The 20,962-nt window shown below is 41.1% G+C and overlaps 1 protein-coding gene across 1 annotated transcript in view; it reads left to right on the top strand.

Moving 5' to 3' along the window:
• fdx1 (ferredoxin 1) overlaps positions 1–20,360 on the top strand; it is a 45,532-nt gene extending 25,172 nt beyond the window's left edge. Inside the window, exons 3-4 of the mRNA XM_063054151.1 lie at positions 8,595–8,724; positions 17,436–20,360. Of these exons, the coding sequence (XP_062910221.1) occupies positions 8,595–8,724; positions 17,436–17,550 (245 nt within the window). The 3' untranslated portion in view covers positions 17,551–20,360. The remainder of the gene's footprint in view (positions 1–8,594; positions 8,725–17,435) is intronic.
• Positions 20,361–20,962: the final 602 nt, after the last annotated feature.

Raw genomic sequence — 20,962 nt, forward strand, 5'->3', positions numbered from 1 at the left:
TTTATGTTCCTGTTAGGTTGAAAGGGAAGGTTAAAAGTTTGAGAGAGCCATGGTTTTCAAGGGATATTGGAAACTTGGTTCGGAAAAAGAGTGATATCTACAACAAATATAGGCAGCATGGAGTAAATGAGGTGCTCGAGCAATATAAAGAATGTAAAAAGAATCTTAAGCAAGAAATTAGAAAAGCCAGAAGAAGATGTGAGGTTGCTTTGGCAAATAAGGTGAAAATAAATCCCAAGGGTTTCTACAGTTATATTAATAGCAAAAGGATAGTGAGGGATAAAATTGGTCCCTTGGAGAATCAGAGTGGACAGCTATGTGTGGAGCCAAAAGAGATGGGGGAGATTCTGAACAATTTCTTTTCTTCGGTATTCACTAAGGAGAAGGTTATTGAATTGAGTAAGATAAGGGAAACAGGTAGGGAAGTTTTGGAAACTATGATGTTTAAAGAAGAGGAAGTACTGGAGCTTTTAAGAAATATAAAAGTGATAAGTCTCTGGGTCCTGACAGGATATTCCCTAGGACCTTGAGGGAAGCTAGTGTGGAAATAGCAGGGGCTCTGACAGAAATATTTCAAATGTCATTAGAAATGGGGATGGTGCCGGAGGATTGGCGTATTGCTCATGTTGTTCCATTGTTTAAAAAGGGTTCTAAGAGTAAACCTAGCAATTATCGGCCTGTGAGTTTGACGTCAGTGGTGGGTAAATTGATGGAAAGTATTCTTAGAGATGGTATGTATAATTATCTGGATAAACAGGGTCTGATTAGGAACAGTCAACATGGATTTGTGCGTGGAAAGTCATGTTTGACAAATCTTATTGTATTTTTTGAAGGGTTTACTAGGAAAGTTGACAAGGGTAAAGAGGTGGATGTTGTCTATATGGACTTCAGTAAGGCCTTTGACAAGGTTCCACACGGAAGGTTAGTTAGGAAGGTTCAATTGTTAGGTATTAATATTGAAGTAGTAAAATGGATTCAGCAGTGGCTGGATGGGAGACGCCAGAGAGTAGTGGTGTGCCTCAGGGATCTGTACTGGGTCCAATGTTGTTTATCATATACATTAATGATCTGGATGATGGGGTGGTAAATTGGATTAGTAAGTATGCAGATAGGTGGAGTTGTGGATCATGAAGTAGGTTTTCAAAGATTGCAGAGAGATTTAGGCCAGTTAGAAGAGTGGGCTGAAAGATGGCATATGGGGTTTAATGCTGATAAATGTGAGGTGCTATAGTTTGGTAGGACTAATCAAAATAGGACATACGTGGTAAATGGTAGGGCATTGAAGAATGTAGTAGAACAGAAGGATCTAGGAATAATGGTGCATAGTTCCCTGAAGGTGGAATCTCATGTGGATAGGGTGGTGAAGAAAGCTTTTGGTATGCTGGCCTTTATAAATCAGAGCATTGAGTGTAGGAGTTGGGATGTAATGTTGAAATTGTACAAGGCACTGGTGAGGCCAAATTTGGAGTATTATGTACAGTTTTGGTCACCGAATTATAGGAAAGATGTCAACAAAATAGAGAAAGTATGGAGAAGCTTTACTAGAATGTTACCTGAGTTTCATCACCCAAGTTACAGAGAAAGGTTGAACAAGTTGGGTTTTTATTCTTTGGAACGTAGAAGGTTGAGGGGGCATTTGATAGAGGTATTTAAAATTATGAGGGGGATTGATAGAGTTGACGAGGATAGGCTTTTTCCATTGAGAGTAGGGGAGATTCAAACAAGAGGACATGAGTTGAGAGTTAAAGGGCAAAAGTTTAGGGGTAATATGAGGGGGAACTTCTTTACTCAGAGTGGTAGCTGTGTGGAACGAGCTTACAACAGAAGTGGTTGAGGCAGGTTCGATGTTGTCATTTAAAGTTAAATTGGACAGCCATCTGGCCAGGAAAGGAATGGAGGGTTATGGGCTGAGTGCAGGTCGGTGGGACTAGGTGAGAGTAAGAGTTCAGCACGGACTAGAAGGGCTGAGATGGCCTGTTTCCGTGTTGTAATTGTTATATGGTTATATAAGAGGATTCCCCCAGAAGATATAGGATTCTATGGAAAATGTATTATTCTACTATGTAACTGATTTCAGTGTGTTGGAGTATTATTAGAATAACATTCAAAAGTCTGGAAAATCTAATAGTCTGGTATACTTGGGACTTTGGTGTCAGACTAGCAGATTTTACTGCATCTAGACTGAAAATGTTGGACAAGGTATTTTGTGGACCAAATTACAAGGGTACCTGTAAAGCTGTTCCTATAGCAAGTCAATAGAAGAAGGGGAGAAAGGTAACATTTTGTTATGACTGGTCATTTAGTAGATTTGCCTGTTCTTAGCTGGACCATTTCATTCTGAAGATGCAAACCCATATCAATTTATACTCTGATATGGGATAGATGAATATTATTTTTTTTCCATTTTAAGTCTTAAAAAAAAAAGCTAAGTGACCAGAAGTTGAATATAGAATAGTACTTAGAATTATTGAACAAACATTGAGGCAGGAAATTTAAGTTGGATCTGGAATGGTTGTAACAAAATTCCTTGGTGTGGTCAAATAACGTGTGTTGCTGAATTGTCTACACTGCCAAAGGAATTTTAGAAATGGTGTGAGGAGTACTGATAGAGCTCAGTTACACTTTTTAATTGGTTCTTTGGTTAAATGGTACTGTTGATGATGTTCACAAATTTGCCACCAGGAGCTGCTGTAGTAGCATAGTGCTATCAACTGGTTTTCTAATTACCTGGCATGGTGATCATGGTTCATGTTGTAAACTATTTGGAGGTACATAATTGCATCTCTTGACTTTAGCACAGAAATGTCATTCAGAGTTTTCATGATAAACTCATGTTCTTGAACTGACTGTAATGAGCAAGAAAATTTAAGCACAAGTTGCGGTGCTTTAGCAAGAATACAGCAGAATCGTGGTACAGGTGTCTCCCGCTTTTTGAACGTTCGCTTTACGAAACCTCACTGTTACGAAAGACCTACATTAGTACCCTGTTTTCGCTTTCAGAAGGTGTTTTCACTGTTACAAAGAAAAGCAGTGCGTGATAAAAAAATCAGTGCGTGAAAAAATCAGCGCACAATAAAAGGCAGTGTGCACCCCGAGCTGCTGCTCTCCCCAGATTCGGAACGGCATTGCTTAAACACATTGCATTGAGCAGCCGTTAGCAAGATGAGTTCTAAGGTGTCGGAAAAGCCTGAAAGAGCTCGTAAAGGTGTTACACTTAGCGTAAAACTAGACATAATTAGGCGTTTCGATCGTGGTGAATGAAGCAAGGACAAAGTGAGTTTGGCTTGTGGAAGTTGACGAAGATGATGTTGAAGAGGTTTTGGCATCCCATGACCAAGATCTGATAGATGAAGAGCTGATGCAATTGGAAGAGGAAAGGATAACAATCGAAACCGAATGCAGTAGTGAAAGTGAAGCAACTGCATGAGATTTTCGCTGCAATGATAAAGTACGACTTTAATTTTGAAAGGGTACGTAGGTTTAGGGGATATTTGCAGGATGGTTTGAGTGCTTACAAAGAACTGTGTGATAGAAAAATGCGCGAGGCTCAGCAGTCGAGCAAGCCTTCCACATCAGCCACAGCAGACGAACCTCGACCTTCGACATCGAGGCGGGCAGTCATAGGAGAAGATGAGCTGCCTGCCCTGATCGACGATGAGATGACACCCCCGTGTCCCACCACCCCATCCCCCCGGTCCCCGGACAGATACTGTACCGATTCGCGGAGAATGCAGCGGTAGCCGGGAGACACACACCATATCTTTAAGAAAAAAGCCGAAATAAACATGCTAATTAATTAGCATGTTTATTTCGGCTTTTTTCTTAAAGATGTGGTGTGTGCCTCCCAGCTACCGCTGCGTTCTTCACTACAATGTATCGGGTTGGCAGCCCGGAGGGTGGGGGCTACAGCACCACCCCAACCTGCGACGACTCAGTCTAACGCACCATCATCTGTGTGCTCGGTGCTGTCTTCCCGATTCTGGTAAGTGATACTACACTGTACATACGTTATTTCTACTTTGTATAGGCTGTGTGTTTTTACATGTTATTTGGTAGATTTGGCAGCTTCATAGTTTAAAGGTTACTGGAGAGCGCTTGCGCCATGTTTTTGCCGACGGCGCTTGCGTGAGATTTTTTGCCGAGAGCGCTTGCGTGAGATTTTCGCTACGGAGATCTGTGCAGGCAATCGTTGTAGAGAAGTACTGTATTTCTACTTTATATAGGCTTTGTATTTATCATATCATTCCTGCTTTTACTATATGTTACTGCTATTTTAGGTTTTATGTGTTATTTGGAATGATTTGGTAGGTTATTTTTGGGTCTGCGAAAGCTCACAAAAATTTCCCATATAAATAAATGGTAATTGCTTCTTTGCTTTACGACATTCCGGCTTACAAACCGTTTCATAGGAACGCTGTACCTTCAGATGGCGGGGGAAATGTGTAATGCGAAAATATGAATACTTGAAAATGGGATCTGTTTTAGTCTGGCGCTACAAAAAACTATGTAGAAACTGAATAAATGTAGGACAGAAATAGATAGATGTTTCAAAATCTTTTAAGTTGCAGGGCATAGACACAGAATTAAATATGAAATGTATTGAGTAGAGAACAATAAATCTTATTGGAATTTACATCCAAGGCTGGTGGTTAAGACATGCTGGGTAAACATCTATAGACTACTAAAACTCTCATGCTCTGTCTGTCTGTTGTGACCTCTGTTACATACCCCGTAACTGGGTTGCCAAACCAGCAGAAATGGATCACTCAGTTGGAGTCTGGATTACTAGAACTAAGAAAGTTTTATTAAAGAAACAAGCAACACAGTACTCTTAATCAAAAGGATAATGATTGCAACAGTTCAGCAATGATAAACATACATGTACACAGAATTCAGATAACCGGATCAATCAAGCTCTATCGTTGTCTAGGGGTAAATGACCAGTTTCAAAGTGACACAAAGTCCAGTTCAATTTAGTTCAGTTCGCAGTAATCATTGCCATGGCGATGGACAGTGGGGGGGGGAGAGAGAGCAAAACGAATGAATATTCAACACAGCTTCCACACAGACCTTCGCAGTCAGCTTTTGTGCGAGCCCTTTGTGATGTCATCTGAGGTCACCGACCGTGACCCCTCCGTTTCCAGATACGACCGTTTCTCTGCGCTGAACCTGGCACCCAGGCAAGGGTGGACACACACCAGGTTCCCACCGATCGTGCCTTTCCACCCTGTGCGTTTATGGCCCGGTACTTCCCACCGACTTGTGAGAGGCGCACCGCTTCCAGGGTCTCATTACCTCGGGTGTCGTGTGTGTCCTGCCTTAGCGAACCTGTCCCTTTTTATCCCCCTGCTGGGGTATCGCCTGTCCATCACTTCAAACAGTTCAGGGTTCAAAGGGGGAGCCGCTCTAGACAGCCCTCCTTCCCCTTCATTACACATCTCCAAATGCTGCTTCATTGTTTTCCTTATCTCTCTCTCTCTCTCTCTCCTGAAGACAGGTGGCAGACCAACTGCTGATCACACAGGACAGCTAACATCTTATCTATGTGTATTCTTGTCACACCTCCATTCAGCGCAAATGCTGCATTACAGCGGCACTCTTTTTGGCTACATTGAATTAAAATGCGCTAACAATGCAGGCAAAGTTCAGGGTTATATATTCGTATAAAATTGCTCATTCACCAAAAATCAACAAGCTGGCTTTCACCTGAGATCCGATCGGCCATCATGGAAATCGGGACTCGACAGCTCAACGCGTGTGCACAGCCAGCCTCAGCAGTGACACCTGCTGGGGCAAAAGGGCAGGGCAGCTCTATTTCGAGGGTATTTCGAGGGCAGATGCTGGGGTCAAAGCAACACTCACAACACGCTGGAGGAACTGAGCAGGTCGGGCAGCATCTGTGGAAATGATCAGTCAACGTTTCTGGCCGGAACCCTTCATCAGGACTGAAGAGGTGGGGGCAGGGGCCCTATAAATAAGGTGGGGGGAGGGTGGGAAGGAGAAGGCTGGTAGGTGCCAGGTGAAAAACCAGTAAGTGGAAAGATGAAGGGGTGGGGGAGTGGAAGCAGGGAGGGGATAGGCAGGAAAGGTGAAGGAATAGGGGAAAGCACAATGGGTAGTAGGAGGTGGAACCATGAGGAAGGCGATAGGCAGCTGGGGGAGGGGGCAGAGTGAAACTGGGATGGGGGAAGGGAGGGGGAGGGATTACAAGTGGTCACATTCTGCTAATCACCATCAGCATGTGTAGGATTGAGACAGATCTAACTGCCACCCATCGATAAGAGATAATTAAATTTTATTGTAATGATGTACTTCGAGACACCCATAAAACCCTTTGCTGCAGTCAAAGGACAGCGGTGACTGTATCACATCCATTTAGGAGAGCGCCAACCACATCAAGAATAATCAGCATCCTTTGGTGTTAGTGCTTCGTATCTTCTATCCAGCATTCAGGTAAAAAAAAAAATGGTTGGCCTAATTATGCCACGTGGAAAGGGAAGGGGGACATTATGGTCAAGGGATGACACCAAACGTCGTCGGGAAGCGGCGAGGAGAGAGAGAGAGAGAAAGAAAACAAGAATCGGATGAGGCCAGAGCCGCACGACTCCAGGATCAAAGAGTCAGGACAAAAAAAAGATGAGCGAAGAAGAGATAGAGGAGGAGAGACATGCACGTCTCCAGGATCAGAGACAAATAACGAACAGTGGAAGAGCTGAAGAGACGGGAGATGAAAGGGCTGCACGTCTCCAGAATGACAACGAGAGGCACAAGGGTGGTAGATAAACCAGAAATGATGCCATCAAAAGTGTCCTTCATTAAATGAGGAGCAGCTATATTTCCTTGGCTACGCGTCATTCTTCTTTAATAAACTGTTTTCTACTTCAGTTTCCAAAGCAAAGCGATACCGATAGCATCAGGAAAAATTAATGTTCATTCTGCTCATATTAGACTGCACTACTCTTCTCTCAAAGGGTGCCCCAATGGGTCACTCCGTTGTCTAATTCACAAATAATTAGATAAATGGATGAAGGAAAGTTTTTTGAGGGGGGAAAAATATAAAATGCTGGTAAATATTATCAAGGTATACTCTCATAGACCCTTTGGCATGCAACTTTTCAATATTGACAAATACACCCTATCCTCGTTATATGCGTCTTCAGACCATGTGGATTCACAGTTATGCGAGGAACCTATTTCTACCAACGTCTTGTTACATGCGTCCAAAATTCACAGTTATGCGAGGAGCACTGCCTTCCCGCCAATACAAGTCACGTGTGCACGCTTCACAGTCTCTCTGTTGGGATGAGAAGCACCGCTTTCCCGCCAATATAAGTCAGGTGCGCGCGTCTCACAATTTCACTCCCACCACTCTTGCATTGGTTTTGACAAGGTGTGGATGTGTGATCTTAAACTTTTGTTGGTTTTATCTACAGTACAGTGATTTTGTGCTTGAAATATCTAACTATGCCTCCTAAGCGTCCGATGTCATGTCTTGGGCTGTCAGGCAAGCGGCAGAGAACCACTTGAACATTTGAAAAAAAGTTGGAAATTATAAACAGCGTGGCATCAGCTGAAGGTAACACAGCTCTGGGACGCTACTGCCGGGTACAGGATCTTGCCTTTAAAGTTCTTTTGTTGCTTGACAATGCGCCAGCCCATCGTAAACATTTGGACAGCATTCATCCTAGCATAACAGTGCGTTTCTTGCCGCCTAACACAACGTCGCTGATTCAACCACTTGACCAGTGTGATTCATGTTCAAGGCATACGTATTTTTTTTACGGCGAACTATCTCTCAGATGCTGCAAGCAACAGACGATTTTGAAAATCCCGGGAGTTTACCAATGGTGGGGGAATGGTGGAAGTCAGAACACTCGGCACAAATGGCGATGGACACGGACCCAAGTTTAGAACAGAGTCAGCATTTCAGTCGTTCCCTGCCGTCAACTCTTCTTCCCTACAAGCAAATTTATGCTGAAAAACAAAATGCTGCCAAGCAAACAACCCTCAGCACTTTATGCAAATCGCTGTAATCTTCTGCTGCCGGCAGTTCTAAGAGTTCTGTGAGTCTTCCTTCACCCCTTGCTGTGCTTGATATTATCCTGGCGACCACAACCATCCACCTTATCTGTGTAAAGCTGCCCGACACCACCACAACCACTCATCTCCCAGAGCGAACAAACCTCCCAGTATTGGTGAGTACTGTACACCAGAGGATGTTAACTTTCTATGATTTATTACATTGACTATTACCTTAAATTGATTAAATAGAATACAAATGTCTTGTAGTACTGCTTTTGTGTCGTATTGGTATAAAAATGTGAATCAATTACAGATAAAACATATTTAGGAAGCCCTCTGGAATACATCGCCATTTTCTCCATTTAAATAATTATTCACATTATGCATCAACTTCAAGGAACGTATCCCTTACATATAACGAGGATAGGGTGTATTTGTTGGTTTAAAAAATTTTTACTTCAGAAACCCATGTTTCTTGAGACCGTTTATTCATAAACCTAGTGTTACTTTTTCAAAATTCCTCATGGTACTGATAACCAACACAGTTGACAGTATATCTGCCATACCTGCAGGTGCTTGTGAGGGAACCTTGGCTTGCTCTACATGTCATCTAATTTTTGAGGACCACATTTATAAGAAATTGGATAGCAGTACAGATGAAGAAATGGATATGTTGGACCTAGCATATGGCCTCACTGACACGTAAGACGTTACTTATTTTGAATATTTTGGTAATCACCATGTTCTATTAATAGCAGCAACAGGTGATGTTTATGTAGTGCTTCTAAGGTAACAGAGTAATGGATCACGTAGAGGGAAAGGGAATGGTAATTGCAGAGGGTATACTGATGAATATCTGGAGGTGGTAGAGTGTTTGGCATGATGAGTGAATATGATCTCATTTGTTGGAGAATAAATATGGGAGGTTTTTTTTTTGTTCTAAAGCTGGTGTTCCCAACCTTTTTTTTTTAATGCCATGGGTCCACACCATTAACTGAGAGGTCCGTGGACCTCAGGATGGGTACCCCAGTTAGAGGATGTTTACAGATGATGAAAGATCAGACATGAGCACAGGTGGGAATGATAGAGTTGGGCAGATTGTAACAAGACCTAGTGAGAAAATTCAAGAATTGTGAAGCAGCAATGATGCATTTTAAGATAGGATAAATGAAGTCAGCTGCAGTCCCTTCAAAGCCTAGGATTGTACAGAGAATAAAAGCTGAATGTTAGAGGAAACCTGGGAACATTATAACTCAACACGATATCAAGGAGGGTCAATTGGGTTAAAAATCAAACTGAAATCTTCAGTAAACAACTTACTCCTAACCATTTAGGAGTAATGTTTAATAACCAAGAGTGGTTAGGCTTGAGGATCTCCTGCAGCAATATTCAGATCTGATAATAACTGTCTAATCACACACATTTCTTCTTCTGCCTTGGATATAAATCAATTCATTGAAATGTCCTTGCTTCAATTTCCAGTTCCCCAATGTCTTCAGTTTTACTGGATACCTTAATGCTGTGCCTATTTCAATAAAATCTTGGATGTTTTAAAAAAAATATATCATTTGAGGGATGTGGGCATCACTGGCACAGTCAGCACATATTGCCCACCCCCACCCCTCATTAAGGTGGTAGTGAGTGGCCCCTTGAGTTTTTGCCATCATTCTGAAGATATCCTTACCCTCTCAATGTTGTTGAACGGGAGAATCTAAACCTTTGGACTGGGACAATGATCAAACAACTACATGCAACATAAAGGGAAACCTGCAAGTGATGGTACTCTTGCACACCCTAAAGCCTTTGCTGGAGGTTATAAATTTTGTTGTTGATGTTGGTGAAGTTGTGATACTCAGTTTGTACATATTACAAGCCTCAACCAAAATCTAACTATGCTTAAGCGAATGAATGGTGGAATTAGTACTAAACAAACTGTTGGTTTCTATCAGATGGCATGGAATTATTTCAGTGTTATTGGAGGTGCAATCATCCAGACAGATGGAGGATATTGAGTCTCGTGGATTGTGATTGACTTTGGGGATTAAGGAGGTGAATTGCTTACATTAGGGTCCCTGCCTCTAACCTGATCTTGTAGCTGCAGTGTTTGTGTAGTTGTTGGTGCAGTTAATTTGCTTGACAATGCTGATGCAGCAGCCCCCCCCCCCCCACACCAACCTCCCTTATATTAATGGTGGGAAATGGGAGACTTGACAATGGTAATGCCATTGACTATAAAGTAGTGGTCACCAACCGGTCCATCTTTAAGACTTTCCCAGTAGATCCCGGGAAAAATAAATAAATACACGAATACATTATGCCTGATAAACCTTTTGATGCAAAAGCAAATTTTACCCCCAGAGTGCATATGTGAGTCGTATGTAGTAACTTCTACTTTGAAAAAAGACCACTTTACAATTTCATATCCAAAGGAACAACTTTATCTGGGACGGCAAGACCAATGCGGCAGAGGGGCTTATACACACATGGGCAGAAAAGACTGGAAGTAAAACCCCGCAACCCCGGAAACAACCTCTGTTTACAAACAGCTTTCTGTAGCAGGAGTATTGCCATATTACCATTATCCTAATTGGTATTAACTTATCTTTATAATGCTCACATTACAACACCTTTAATTCTAAGTTTCATTATTTAATTTTATTTCAACATGAAAAATAAATGAATGAAAATTGACTGTTGCACTCAGTGTGATGACCAGGGCTGAATACTTTCTGCTAGTTCCCTGAAATTTGGCTGATAACTACAGACAGCCAATCTGAGACGATCTGTGAGGTGTCTGTCAGTAAGACAGCTCCTGTAGTTAGGTTTAATAATTTTCGTCTGTGAAAATGCAATTTCACACCAATATCCTTGAACCAATATCCTTGCAGCCAGCTGATGGGGAGGGCTTAAACTAAGTTGGCAGGAGGATGGGAACTGGAGTGGTTGGGCTGAAAATGGGGAAGTTTGTACACAAGTCAATACAGTATGTTGTGAGACTGAGGAAGGACAGGCAGAAAAAATAGGGCAAAATTACAGTCAGTGGGATGAGTTGAAATGTAACATGGGGGCAAAATCTAAAAGGGTGATGAATACAGGACTTAAAGGTGTCGTTTATATGTGTGCAGTATATGGAATAAAGATGAACTTGTAACAAAGATCGGCAGGTATGACGCAGTGGTCATCACTGAGTTGTGGCTGAAGGAAGATCTTAGTTGGGAGCTTAACATCTAAGGATATACAGTTGAAAGAAAAAGTTTGTGAACTTTTTGAAGTACATGCTTTTCTGCATTGATTGCTCATAAAATGTGGCCTGATCTTCATCTAAGTTACAATAGTAGATGAACACAATCTTTCTAAACACACAAACAGTTGCACTTCTTGTCGTCAATACTGAGTACACCATCTAAACAATCGGAGTTGAGGTACAAACAAGTATGTGAACCTCTGGGGTAATGGCTTCCACAAAAGCTACTTAGAGTCAGGTGTTTCAATCAGTGAGATGAGATTGGAGGTGTAGGTTGTAAAGGTGCCCTGCCCTATTTCTTAAAGAAAGACATACAAATTCAGGTTACTGACAGAGCCTGTTCTTCTTAAGAAAGATCTGTTTATATGCACTATGCCTAGATCAAAACATCTCAGAGGACTTTAGAAGAATTGTATGCATGAAGCTGGAAAAGGCTACAAAAGCATTTCTAAAGACCTGAGTGTTCATCAGTCCACAGTAAGAGAAATTGTCTACAAATGGAGGAATTTCAGTACTATTACTACTCTCCCTAGGAGTGGGCACCCTGCAATGCTGAAGGAGGTGAAAAAGAACCCAAGGATAAAAGCAAAAGACCTGCAGAAATCTCGAGAACTTGCTGAAGTCTGTGTTTATGTGTCCACTATAAGTAAAACTCTGAACAAAAATGGAGTTTGTGGAAGGACACCATGGAGGAAATCACTGCTCTCCAAAAAAAACATTGTTGTACATCTCTACGCTGGAATATGGCTGTATTGTCCAAGTTTTCATTAATCCTCTCCACTGAGTTCAAGCAGTTCCTAACAAGACCATAAGACATAGGAGCAGAATTAGGCCATTTGTCCCATCAAGTTTGCTGTGCTATTTCATCATGGCTGATCCATTTTTCCCTTCAGCCCCATGCTGCCTTCTCTCCGTAACCCTCCATGCCCTGACCAATCATGAATCTACCAATCTCTGTCTTAAATATACATAGATACTTGGCCTCCACAGCTGCCTGTGGCAATGTATTCCACAGATTCACCACTCATTGGCTAAGGAAATCCCTCCTTATCTCCATTCTAAAAGGAAACCCCCTCTATTCTGAGGCTGTGTCCTCTGGTCTTAGAGTCTCCCACCATAGGAAACATCCTCTCCACATCTACTCTATCAAGGCCTTTCACCATTCGATAGGTTTCAATGCAGTCACCCCTCATTCTTCTGAATTCCAGTGAGTACAGGCCCAGAGCCATTAAACGCTCTTCATATGCCAAGCTGTTCAAACCTGGACACGAGGAAAGCTGCAGATGCTGGAATTTCAAGCAACACACATAAAAGTTGCTGGTGAACGCAGCAGGCCAGACAGCGTCTCTAGGAAAAGGTACAGTGGACGTTTCGGGCAGAGACCCTTCGTCAGGATTAACTGAAAGAAAAGCTAGTAAGAGATTTGAGAGGGGGAGGGGGACCTTCCTTGCTTTTATATTCTAGTCCTCTTGAAATGAATGCTTATGTCGCATTTGCCTTCCTCACCACAGACTGGATCTGCAAATTAACCTTTAAGGAAACCTGCACAAGCAGTCTCAAATCTCTTTGCATTTGTTTTTTATTTTCTCTCCATTTAGAAAAGTCAACCCTTTCATTTCTTCTACCAAAGTGCATGACCATGTATTTCCTGTCACTGTATTCCATCTACCACTTCTTTGCCCATTCTCCTAACCTAAGTCCTTTGGTAGCCTCTACTTCCTCAAAACTACCTGCCCCTCCACCTATCTTCATATCATCTGCAAACTTTGCAACAAAGCCAACAATTCCGTCATCCAAATCATTAATGTATAACGTGAAAGAATTGGTCCCCTGTGGAATACTACTAGTCACCGGCAGCCAACCAGAAAAGGTTTCTTTTATTCCCACTCTTTGTCTCCTGCCATTCAGCCATTGCTTCACCCATGCTAGAATCTTCCCAACAGTACAGTGGGCTCGTAGCTTGTTAGGCAGCCTCATGTGGTACTTTGTCAAAGGGCTTCTGAAAACCCAAATACTCAACATCAACTGATTCTCCTTTGTCTATCCTGCTTGTTCTTTCTTTGAAGAATTGAAGCAGATTTGTCAGGCAAGATATTCTCTTGAGGCCTATTTTATCATGTGCCTCCAAGTATACTGAAACCATATCCTTAACAAATGACTTCAACATCTTCCCAACCACTGAGGTCGGACTAACTGGCCTATAGTTTCCTTTCTTCTGCCTCTTCCCCCCCCCCACCCTTTTTTGAAGAGTGGAGTGACATGTACAATTTTCCAGTCTTCCTGAACCATTTGAGAATCTTGTGATTCTTGAAAGATCATTACTAATGCCTTCACAATCTCTTCAGCCACATCTTTCAGAACCCTGGGGTGTACACCATCTGGTCCAGGTGTCTTGTGTACCTTGAGATCTTTCACTTTCCCAAAAACAGTATCGTTAGTAATAGTAACTTCACACACTTCATGACTCCTGACCTCTGGAACTCCCACCATACTGATAGTCTTCCATAGTGAAGACCGATGCAAAATATTTATTCAGTTCATCTGCCATTTCCATATCCTGTATTACTACATCTCCAGCATCATTTTCCACTGGTCTGATATCCACTCTCTCCTTTCTTTTACACTTTATGTATCTGAAGAAACTTTTGGTATTATCTTTAATATTATTGGCTAGCTTACGTCTTTATTCCATCTTTACTTTCTTAATGACTTTTTAGTTGTCTTCTGTTGATAGTTGAAAGCTTTCCAATCCTCTAGTTTCCCACTAATTTTTGCTTTATTATATGCCCTCTCTTTGGCTTTTGTATTGGCTTTGACTTCTCTTGTTAGCCATGGTTGTAAATGCTTCTTTCTCTTTGGGATGGATATATCCTTTACCTTCTGAATTGCTTCCAGAAATTCCTGCCATTGCTGCTCTACCATCATCCTTGCCAGTGTTCTTTTCCAATCAATTCTGGCCAACTCCTCTAATTCCTTTCACTCCACTGTAATACTGATACATCTGACTTCAGTTTCTTCTCAAAATTCAGGGTGAATTCGATCATACTATGATGACTTGCTCCTAAGGGTTATTTTACCTTAAGTTCACAGCACAGCACCCGATCCAGAATAGTTGATCCCCTGGTGAGCTCAACCATGAGCTGCTTAAAAAAACCATCTCATAGGCATTCTAGAAATTCCCCCTCTTGGAATTGCACAAACCTAATTTTCCTAATCTACCTGCATGTTGAAATACCCCATGATTATTTGTAAATTGTAATCTTACTGATCTTGGGTGGGTCAGGGTTGGTGGAGGATTCATCCCCATCATATCTGGCTTTGATTTTTTATGTCATCCTTTGTTAATTTTGAGACTCATTCCACCTTTCTCTTGTAAGTTAGAACACTGAATAAATCATGTCGTGAACTATATATACAGTATCTATAATGTGGATGTCCAGATATTCAACTGTTCTGAGATGTTTCATTTTGACAATCTGGAGCAGTGGTATGCTGTGCCACCACCAAACAATGGAACACAGTTTTGCTAGCCAAAGGTTAATTTTCCAAGCTCAGCTGCCTCACTTTAGCTGCCTACAATTTTCAAAGATTTAATTCTTAAGTACAGCACTTTAAATAGAAAAAGAGACTTCTTGAACTCAAGAAGTGCTTTAGATGAATTTTTTATATTTGTACAGAGAATCAGTTGAGGGGTTACCAAAAAGAACAAATCTCTTTTTAAGAGGGGTGTGGCAAAACTTTGGGAATCACTAGCTTCAGTTATCCGAATATTTACTATTCAACTCAATTATTTTCTTCTCATGTGCACCCCTGCTACAATTTTCAAAGGTTTAATTCTTAAGTACAGCACTTTAAATAGAAAAAGAGACTTCTTGAACTAAAAATATCCTTGAGAACATTTTTAAGCCACCAATTGCTTACATGTGGCATGTGTCTGGCTATGTTAAACTTAGAACTATTTTTGCCTTTGAATGGATCCTTTTACCTGCATCCAGATATGGATTGGTAAATTTCAAGGAAATTGTACTATCTGAAAAACAATGATTGTCCAATGTCTGTTGTGACTTCTCAGTGGATTGCAGCTGATTCTATTTTTAAAAATTATTTATCAATTGTTTTCCTAACTACTTTAGGCATAAATAGAATGTATGAAGATGAGATGCTTCATAACTCTCAGTTTTGTAACTGATCTTGCCTGGTGAGACTTCTGTGAAAACATGTTAAAATTGCCATTTTTGAAAAGTGACTTCAAAGGAACAAAATATAGTGCATATTCTAAACATTAGTGCTAATTTACTCAAATACTTATGTAGCATACTAAAGTAACAGATCCTGATTCAACAAGGTAATAGTTTAAAAATTAAATGTGGATGTTTGAGTATTAATTTGAATATTGATTTTGTTTATCAAAATTGTCAGGCATTGCATATACAGTGGCATGCAAATGTTTGGGCACCCCTGGTCAAAATTTCTGTTGCTGTGAATAGTTAAGTGAGTAGAAGATGAACTGATCCCAAAAGGTCATAAAAGTTAAAGATAAAACATTCTTTTCAACATTTTAAGCAAGATTAGTGTATTATTTTTGTTTTGTACAATTTTAGAGTGACAAAAAGGAAAGGAGCACCATGCAAATGTTTGGGCACCCCAAGAGATTTGAGCTCTCAGATAACTTTTACCGAGGTCTCAGACCTTAATTAGCTTGTTAGGGCTATGGCTTGTTCACAGTCATCATTAGGAAAGGCCAGGTGATGCAAAATTTCAAAGCTTTATAAACACTCTTGACTCCTCAAACCTTGTCCCAACAATCAGTAGCCATGGGCTCCTCTAAGCAGCTGCCTAGCACTCTGAAAATTAAAATAAATGATACCCACAAAGCAGGGGAAGGCTATAAGAAGATAGCAAAGTGTTTTCAGGTAGCCATTTCCTCAGTTCGTAATGTAATTAAGAAATGGCAGTTAACAGGAATGGTGGAGGTGAAGTTGAGGTCTGGAAGATCAAGGAAACTTTCCGAGAGAACTGCTGGTAGGATTGCTAGAAAGGCAAATCAAAATCCCCGTTTGACTGCAAAAGACCTTCAGGAAGATTTAGCAGACTCGAGTAGTGGTGCACTGTTCTGCTGTGCAGCGACACCTGCACAAATATGACCTTCATGGATCAGAAGAAAACCTTTCCTGCATCCTCACCACAAAATTCAGCATCAGAAGTTTGCAAAGGAACATCTAACCAAGCCTGATGCATTTTGCAAACAAGTCCTGTGGACTGATGAAGTTAAAATAGAACTTTTTGGCCGCAATGAGCAAAGGTATGTTTGGAGAAAAAAGAGTGCAGAATTTCATGAAAAGAACCCCTCGCCAACTGTTAAGCACGTGGGTGGATCGATCATGCTTTGGGCCTATGATGCAGCCAGTGGCACAGGGAACATTTCACTGGTAGAGGGAAGAATGAATACAATTAAATACCAGCAAATTCTGGAAGCAAACATCACACCGTCTGTAAAAAAAAAGCTGAAGATGAAAAGAGGATGGCTTCTACAACAGGATAATGATCCTAAACACACCTCAAAATTCACAATGGACTACTTCAAGAGGTGCAAGCTGAAGGTTTTGCCATGGCCCTCACAGTCCCCTGACCTAAACATCATCAAAAATCTGTGGATAGACCTCAAAAGAGCAGTGCATACAAGATGGCCCAAGAATCTCAAAGAACTAGAAGCCTTTTGCAAGGAAGAATGGGCGAAAATTCCCCAAACAAGAATTGAAAGACTCTTAGCTGGCTACAGAAAGCATTTACAAGCTGTGATACTTGCCAAAGGGGGTGTTACTAAGTACTGACCATGCAGGGTGCCCAAACTTTTGCTTCGGGTCCTTCTCCTTTTTTGTTATTTTGAAACTGTAAAAGATGGAAATAAAAAAAGTAATCTTGCTTAAAATATTAAAGAAATGTGTCATCTTTAACTTTATGCCTTTTGGAAATCAGGTCATCTTTTACTTGCTTAGCTATTCACAGTAACAGAAGTTTTGACCAGGGTGCCCAAACCTTTGCATGCCACTGTATAATCGGATCTTGTACTAGAAGTCTTTCTCAAAATAATAATAGCAAGTGTTTTTACTGTATCAAGTACTATCAAGTTTTGTTTTGCTGTCTAAAAATAATTGGATTTGTTTTTTAGCTCTCGTTTGGGTTGCCAGATCTGCCTTAAGAAGTGGATGGATGGAATGACTGTAGAAGTTCCAACTGGTATTTCTGATGCAAGACCAGCCAATGACTTTAGCTCAGGCTCCTAAAGTGATCAGTCTAAAGTGTACATAGCTCAATTTTCTTCAATCAGGATATGACTGTTCTACAGAACAATTATTCTGAATAAAATCTTTAGTAAGACTGAGTTACATAATATTGAATTTATAAAAAGGTAGTCTATTTTAATTTGTAGAGAATAACCACTTTTAGGCTATGTCAGTTCAAATACTCATATTGATAAAGTGACCATCTACTGAATGGGGTACATATAGTTTGAGAACATAAAAGCTTTGTGGGTGATGAACTAATTAAATATCATAATATTAAGATTAATTCTTTACATCTTTGAAAGTTATACTGCAAATGTATCATTTGATGTGTTTATGGTAAACTTTTATTGGCATCTTTATGGCATTAATACAGGCAATATTAGAAACCAAAACACCATAAATGTTTTAGCTGCAAAGGCACGCAATTTTTCTTAGAGTATAACAAGTTGGACGGGGAAGAGAGGTGCAAAGGAAGGGAAGTATTCTAAGAGAAATCCTAAGAACTTTCTACAGGGGCACAATTGAGAGCATCCTGACTGGCTGCATTACTGCCTGGTATGGGAACTGTATCTCCCTTAATCACAGGACTCTGCAGAGAGTGGTGCAGACAGCCCAGCGCATTTGAGGTTGTGAACTTCCCATGATTCAGGACATTTAGAAGGACAGGTGTATAAAAAGGGCTTGTAGGATCATTAGGGATCCAAGTTATCCTAACCACTAAACACTATCTCTTGCCCATCCTCTGGGTCACCCCCCCCCCCGTCTTTCTTCCCGGACCTCCTGTCCCATGATCCTCTCGTATCCCCTTTTGCCTATCACCTGTCCAGCTCTCGGCTCTATCCCTCCCCCTCCTGTCTTCTCCTATCATTTTGCATCTCCCCCTCCCCCTCCCCCTCCAGCTTTCAAATCCCTTACTCACTCTTCCTTCAGTTAGTCCTGACGAAGGGTCTCGGCCTGAAACGTCGACTGCGCCTCTTCCTATAGATGCTGCCTGGCCTGCTGCGTTCACCAGCAACTTTGATGTGTGTCACTATCTATTTCAGCTGCTACCATTCGGGAAGCAGTACCTCAGCATAAAATCCAGGACCAATAGGCTCTGGGACAGCTGCTTCCATCAGACTGATGAACTCACACTGATTTGAGTGTACTCTATATTACATTGACTGTTCTGTATATATTATAAATTACTATGATTGCACATGGCATATTTAGATAGGGATGTAACATAAAGATTTTTACTTCTCATGTATGTGAAGGATGTAAGAAATAAAGTCAATTCAATTAACCATGAAAATAAAAACAGACAGTACTGTAGGAATTCAAGTTCCATTTGCAGAGAGAAACAGTTAATGATTTAGGTCAATCAATGATCTTTCATCAGACCTGGGAACATTTAGAAACTGAATGTCATTTGTGTTGCAGAAAACAGATACTGATGAAGAGAACAAAGCAAATGACTGTGATAACATAAGAAACACTAGTATCCTAATGGGCTCTCTAGCCTCCTCCACCATTTTGTAAGATTACCGTGTATCCAATCTCGGCCTTTGCTCCATTTTCCTGCTCTCTTTGAGTCTTTTGTAACTTAAAATATCTAACACTTCACTGGAAATTATTTTTTCACAAACCTCGAAGAGAAATAATTCCTACCTCCCCCTTTCTTAAATGGAAACAATGCACCCTATTTCTGGAAGGTCCCTATATGGAGCCTTTTCTAGGAATGCAAACACCCTCTCCCACCACAACATGGGGGTGATGTGTATTCCACTTTTTGCAGCCCCTAAACACCAGCTTAAAGGCAGCACATGCTTAATGGAGGGGAAAAAAGGCCAAACCATGTTTGAGCTCATTCCATTAAATCAGGAGTTCCAAACCTTTTTTATGGCATGGACCCCTACCATTAACCAAAGGATCTGTGGACCCCAAGGGTGGGAACCCCTGCATTAAACAGTATAGCAGCAGAGTATTTTACGAAGTAACTTGGATGCAGAAAATGCTCTGGTAAGAGTATGGGAACTTCTGGAGTACGTGCAGTTACTGCTGGTTTCAGCCATTCTGCAGAGCATATGGAACATTATGGTAAAGAAGTATTCCGGATAAGTTCTGGAAGTTGACTGCCTTTCACACATGAGCTAGTGTGCTATTCCCATTACAAATGTTAAAATTTCTTACCAAGGCCATTCTGTCAATTGGTTTCTGGATGCCTACACATTGTTGCTACACTGTAATGAAAAAAGAAAATGCTGAAAACACTCAGTAGGTCAGGCAGCTTCTGCGGAAAGAGAAACTGAATGTTCCAGGTCAAAAACTCTGCCAGAACTAGAGATGAGGTTAAAAAAAAAACACTAGAATTTTCTGGTCTTATTTCAGAGTTCCAACATTTTAAAAAATCTATATCTTCCCATTTGCTGTTATAGTACCTGCACAGAATTCCCTGGAAGGTGAAATCCTTGTTTGCTTTAATGTATTCAGAAACTCACCATTATTTAAGCCTGATTGTCGGGAATTGAGGCGAGGGTTTGGCTGAGTTCGCCCGCTCTACCGCAAACGTTCATTCTTTCTGCGTGGCGCTGAGGCTATGAACTAATCCAGCTGCTGAGTGTTTTTGCCCCACTGGTGTGAGGAACCGGTGCTGAGGCTTGTGCCTGCTCTGGCTGCTTCAGGAGCAGATCTGGGAACTCCGTCTAGTTCAGAATGCTGTTGGCTTTCTCTCTCTCTCTAGGCAGTGGTTTTTGGTCCTCTTTTTGAAAATTGGGTTATTCAGGTTTCTTGCTTTGTTGCTGCCTGTAAGCAGACAAATCTCAAGATATATAATTTGTACTTTGATAATAAATGTGCTTTGAATCTTTGAATCGTTTGAATCTATTTGCTAAAATTACCATGTCTCAGTATACATTCAGATATAAGATTTATTTTCCTATGATGCAAAGTACTTTGTATTTCATTCTGTTATCTGGGGTGTTAAAACAATGCAAAGTTATTTGAAGTACAGAAGTGGAACCCATTATGGCCTTTTTACTGCTGTAGCCCATCCACTTCAAGATTTAACGTGTTGTGTGTTCAGAGGTGATCCTCTGCACACCACTGTTGTAATGCATAGTTATTTGAGTTACTGTTGCCTTCTTGTCAGCGTGAACCATTCTGGCCCTCTCCATAACAAGGTGTATTCACCCACAGTACAGCTGTTCACTGGGTGTTTGTTGTTTTTGGTACCATTCTCTAAACTCTAGAGACTCCTGTGTGTGGGCTAGATTCTCCCACTCACATCGCTCCTGAAATCCATTGCTGGTACTTCATGGCTAGTATGGGTGTCATCATGAGGTATGAGCTGGGTATGATCATACTGAATAGTTCTGGTGTCTCTCCACAGACAACACCTGACTTACTGACTATTTTTAGCATTTTCAGG

Source organism: Mobula hypostoma, chromosome 7 (assembly GCF_963921235.1).
Source record: "Mobula hypostoma chromosome 7, sMobHyp1.1, whole genome shotgun sequence".
NCBI classification, from domain to species: Eukaryota; Metazoa; Chordata; class Chondrichthyes; order Myliobatiformes; family Myliobatidae; genus Mobula; species Mobula hypostoma.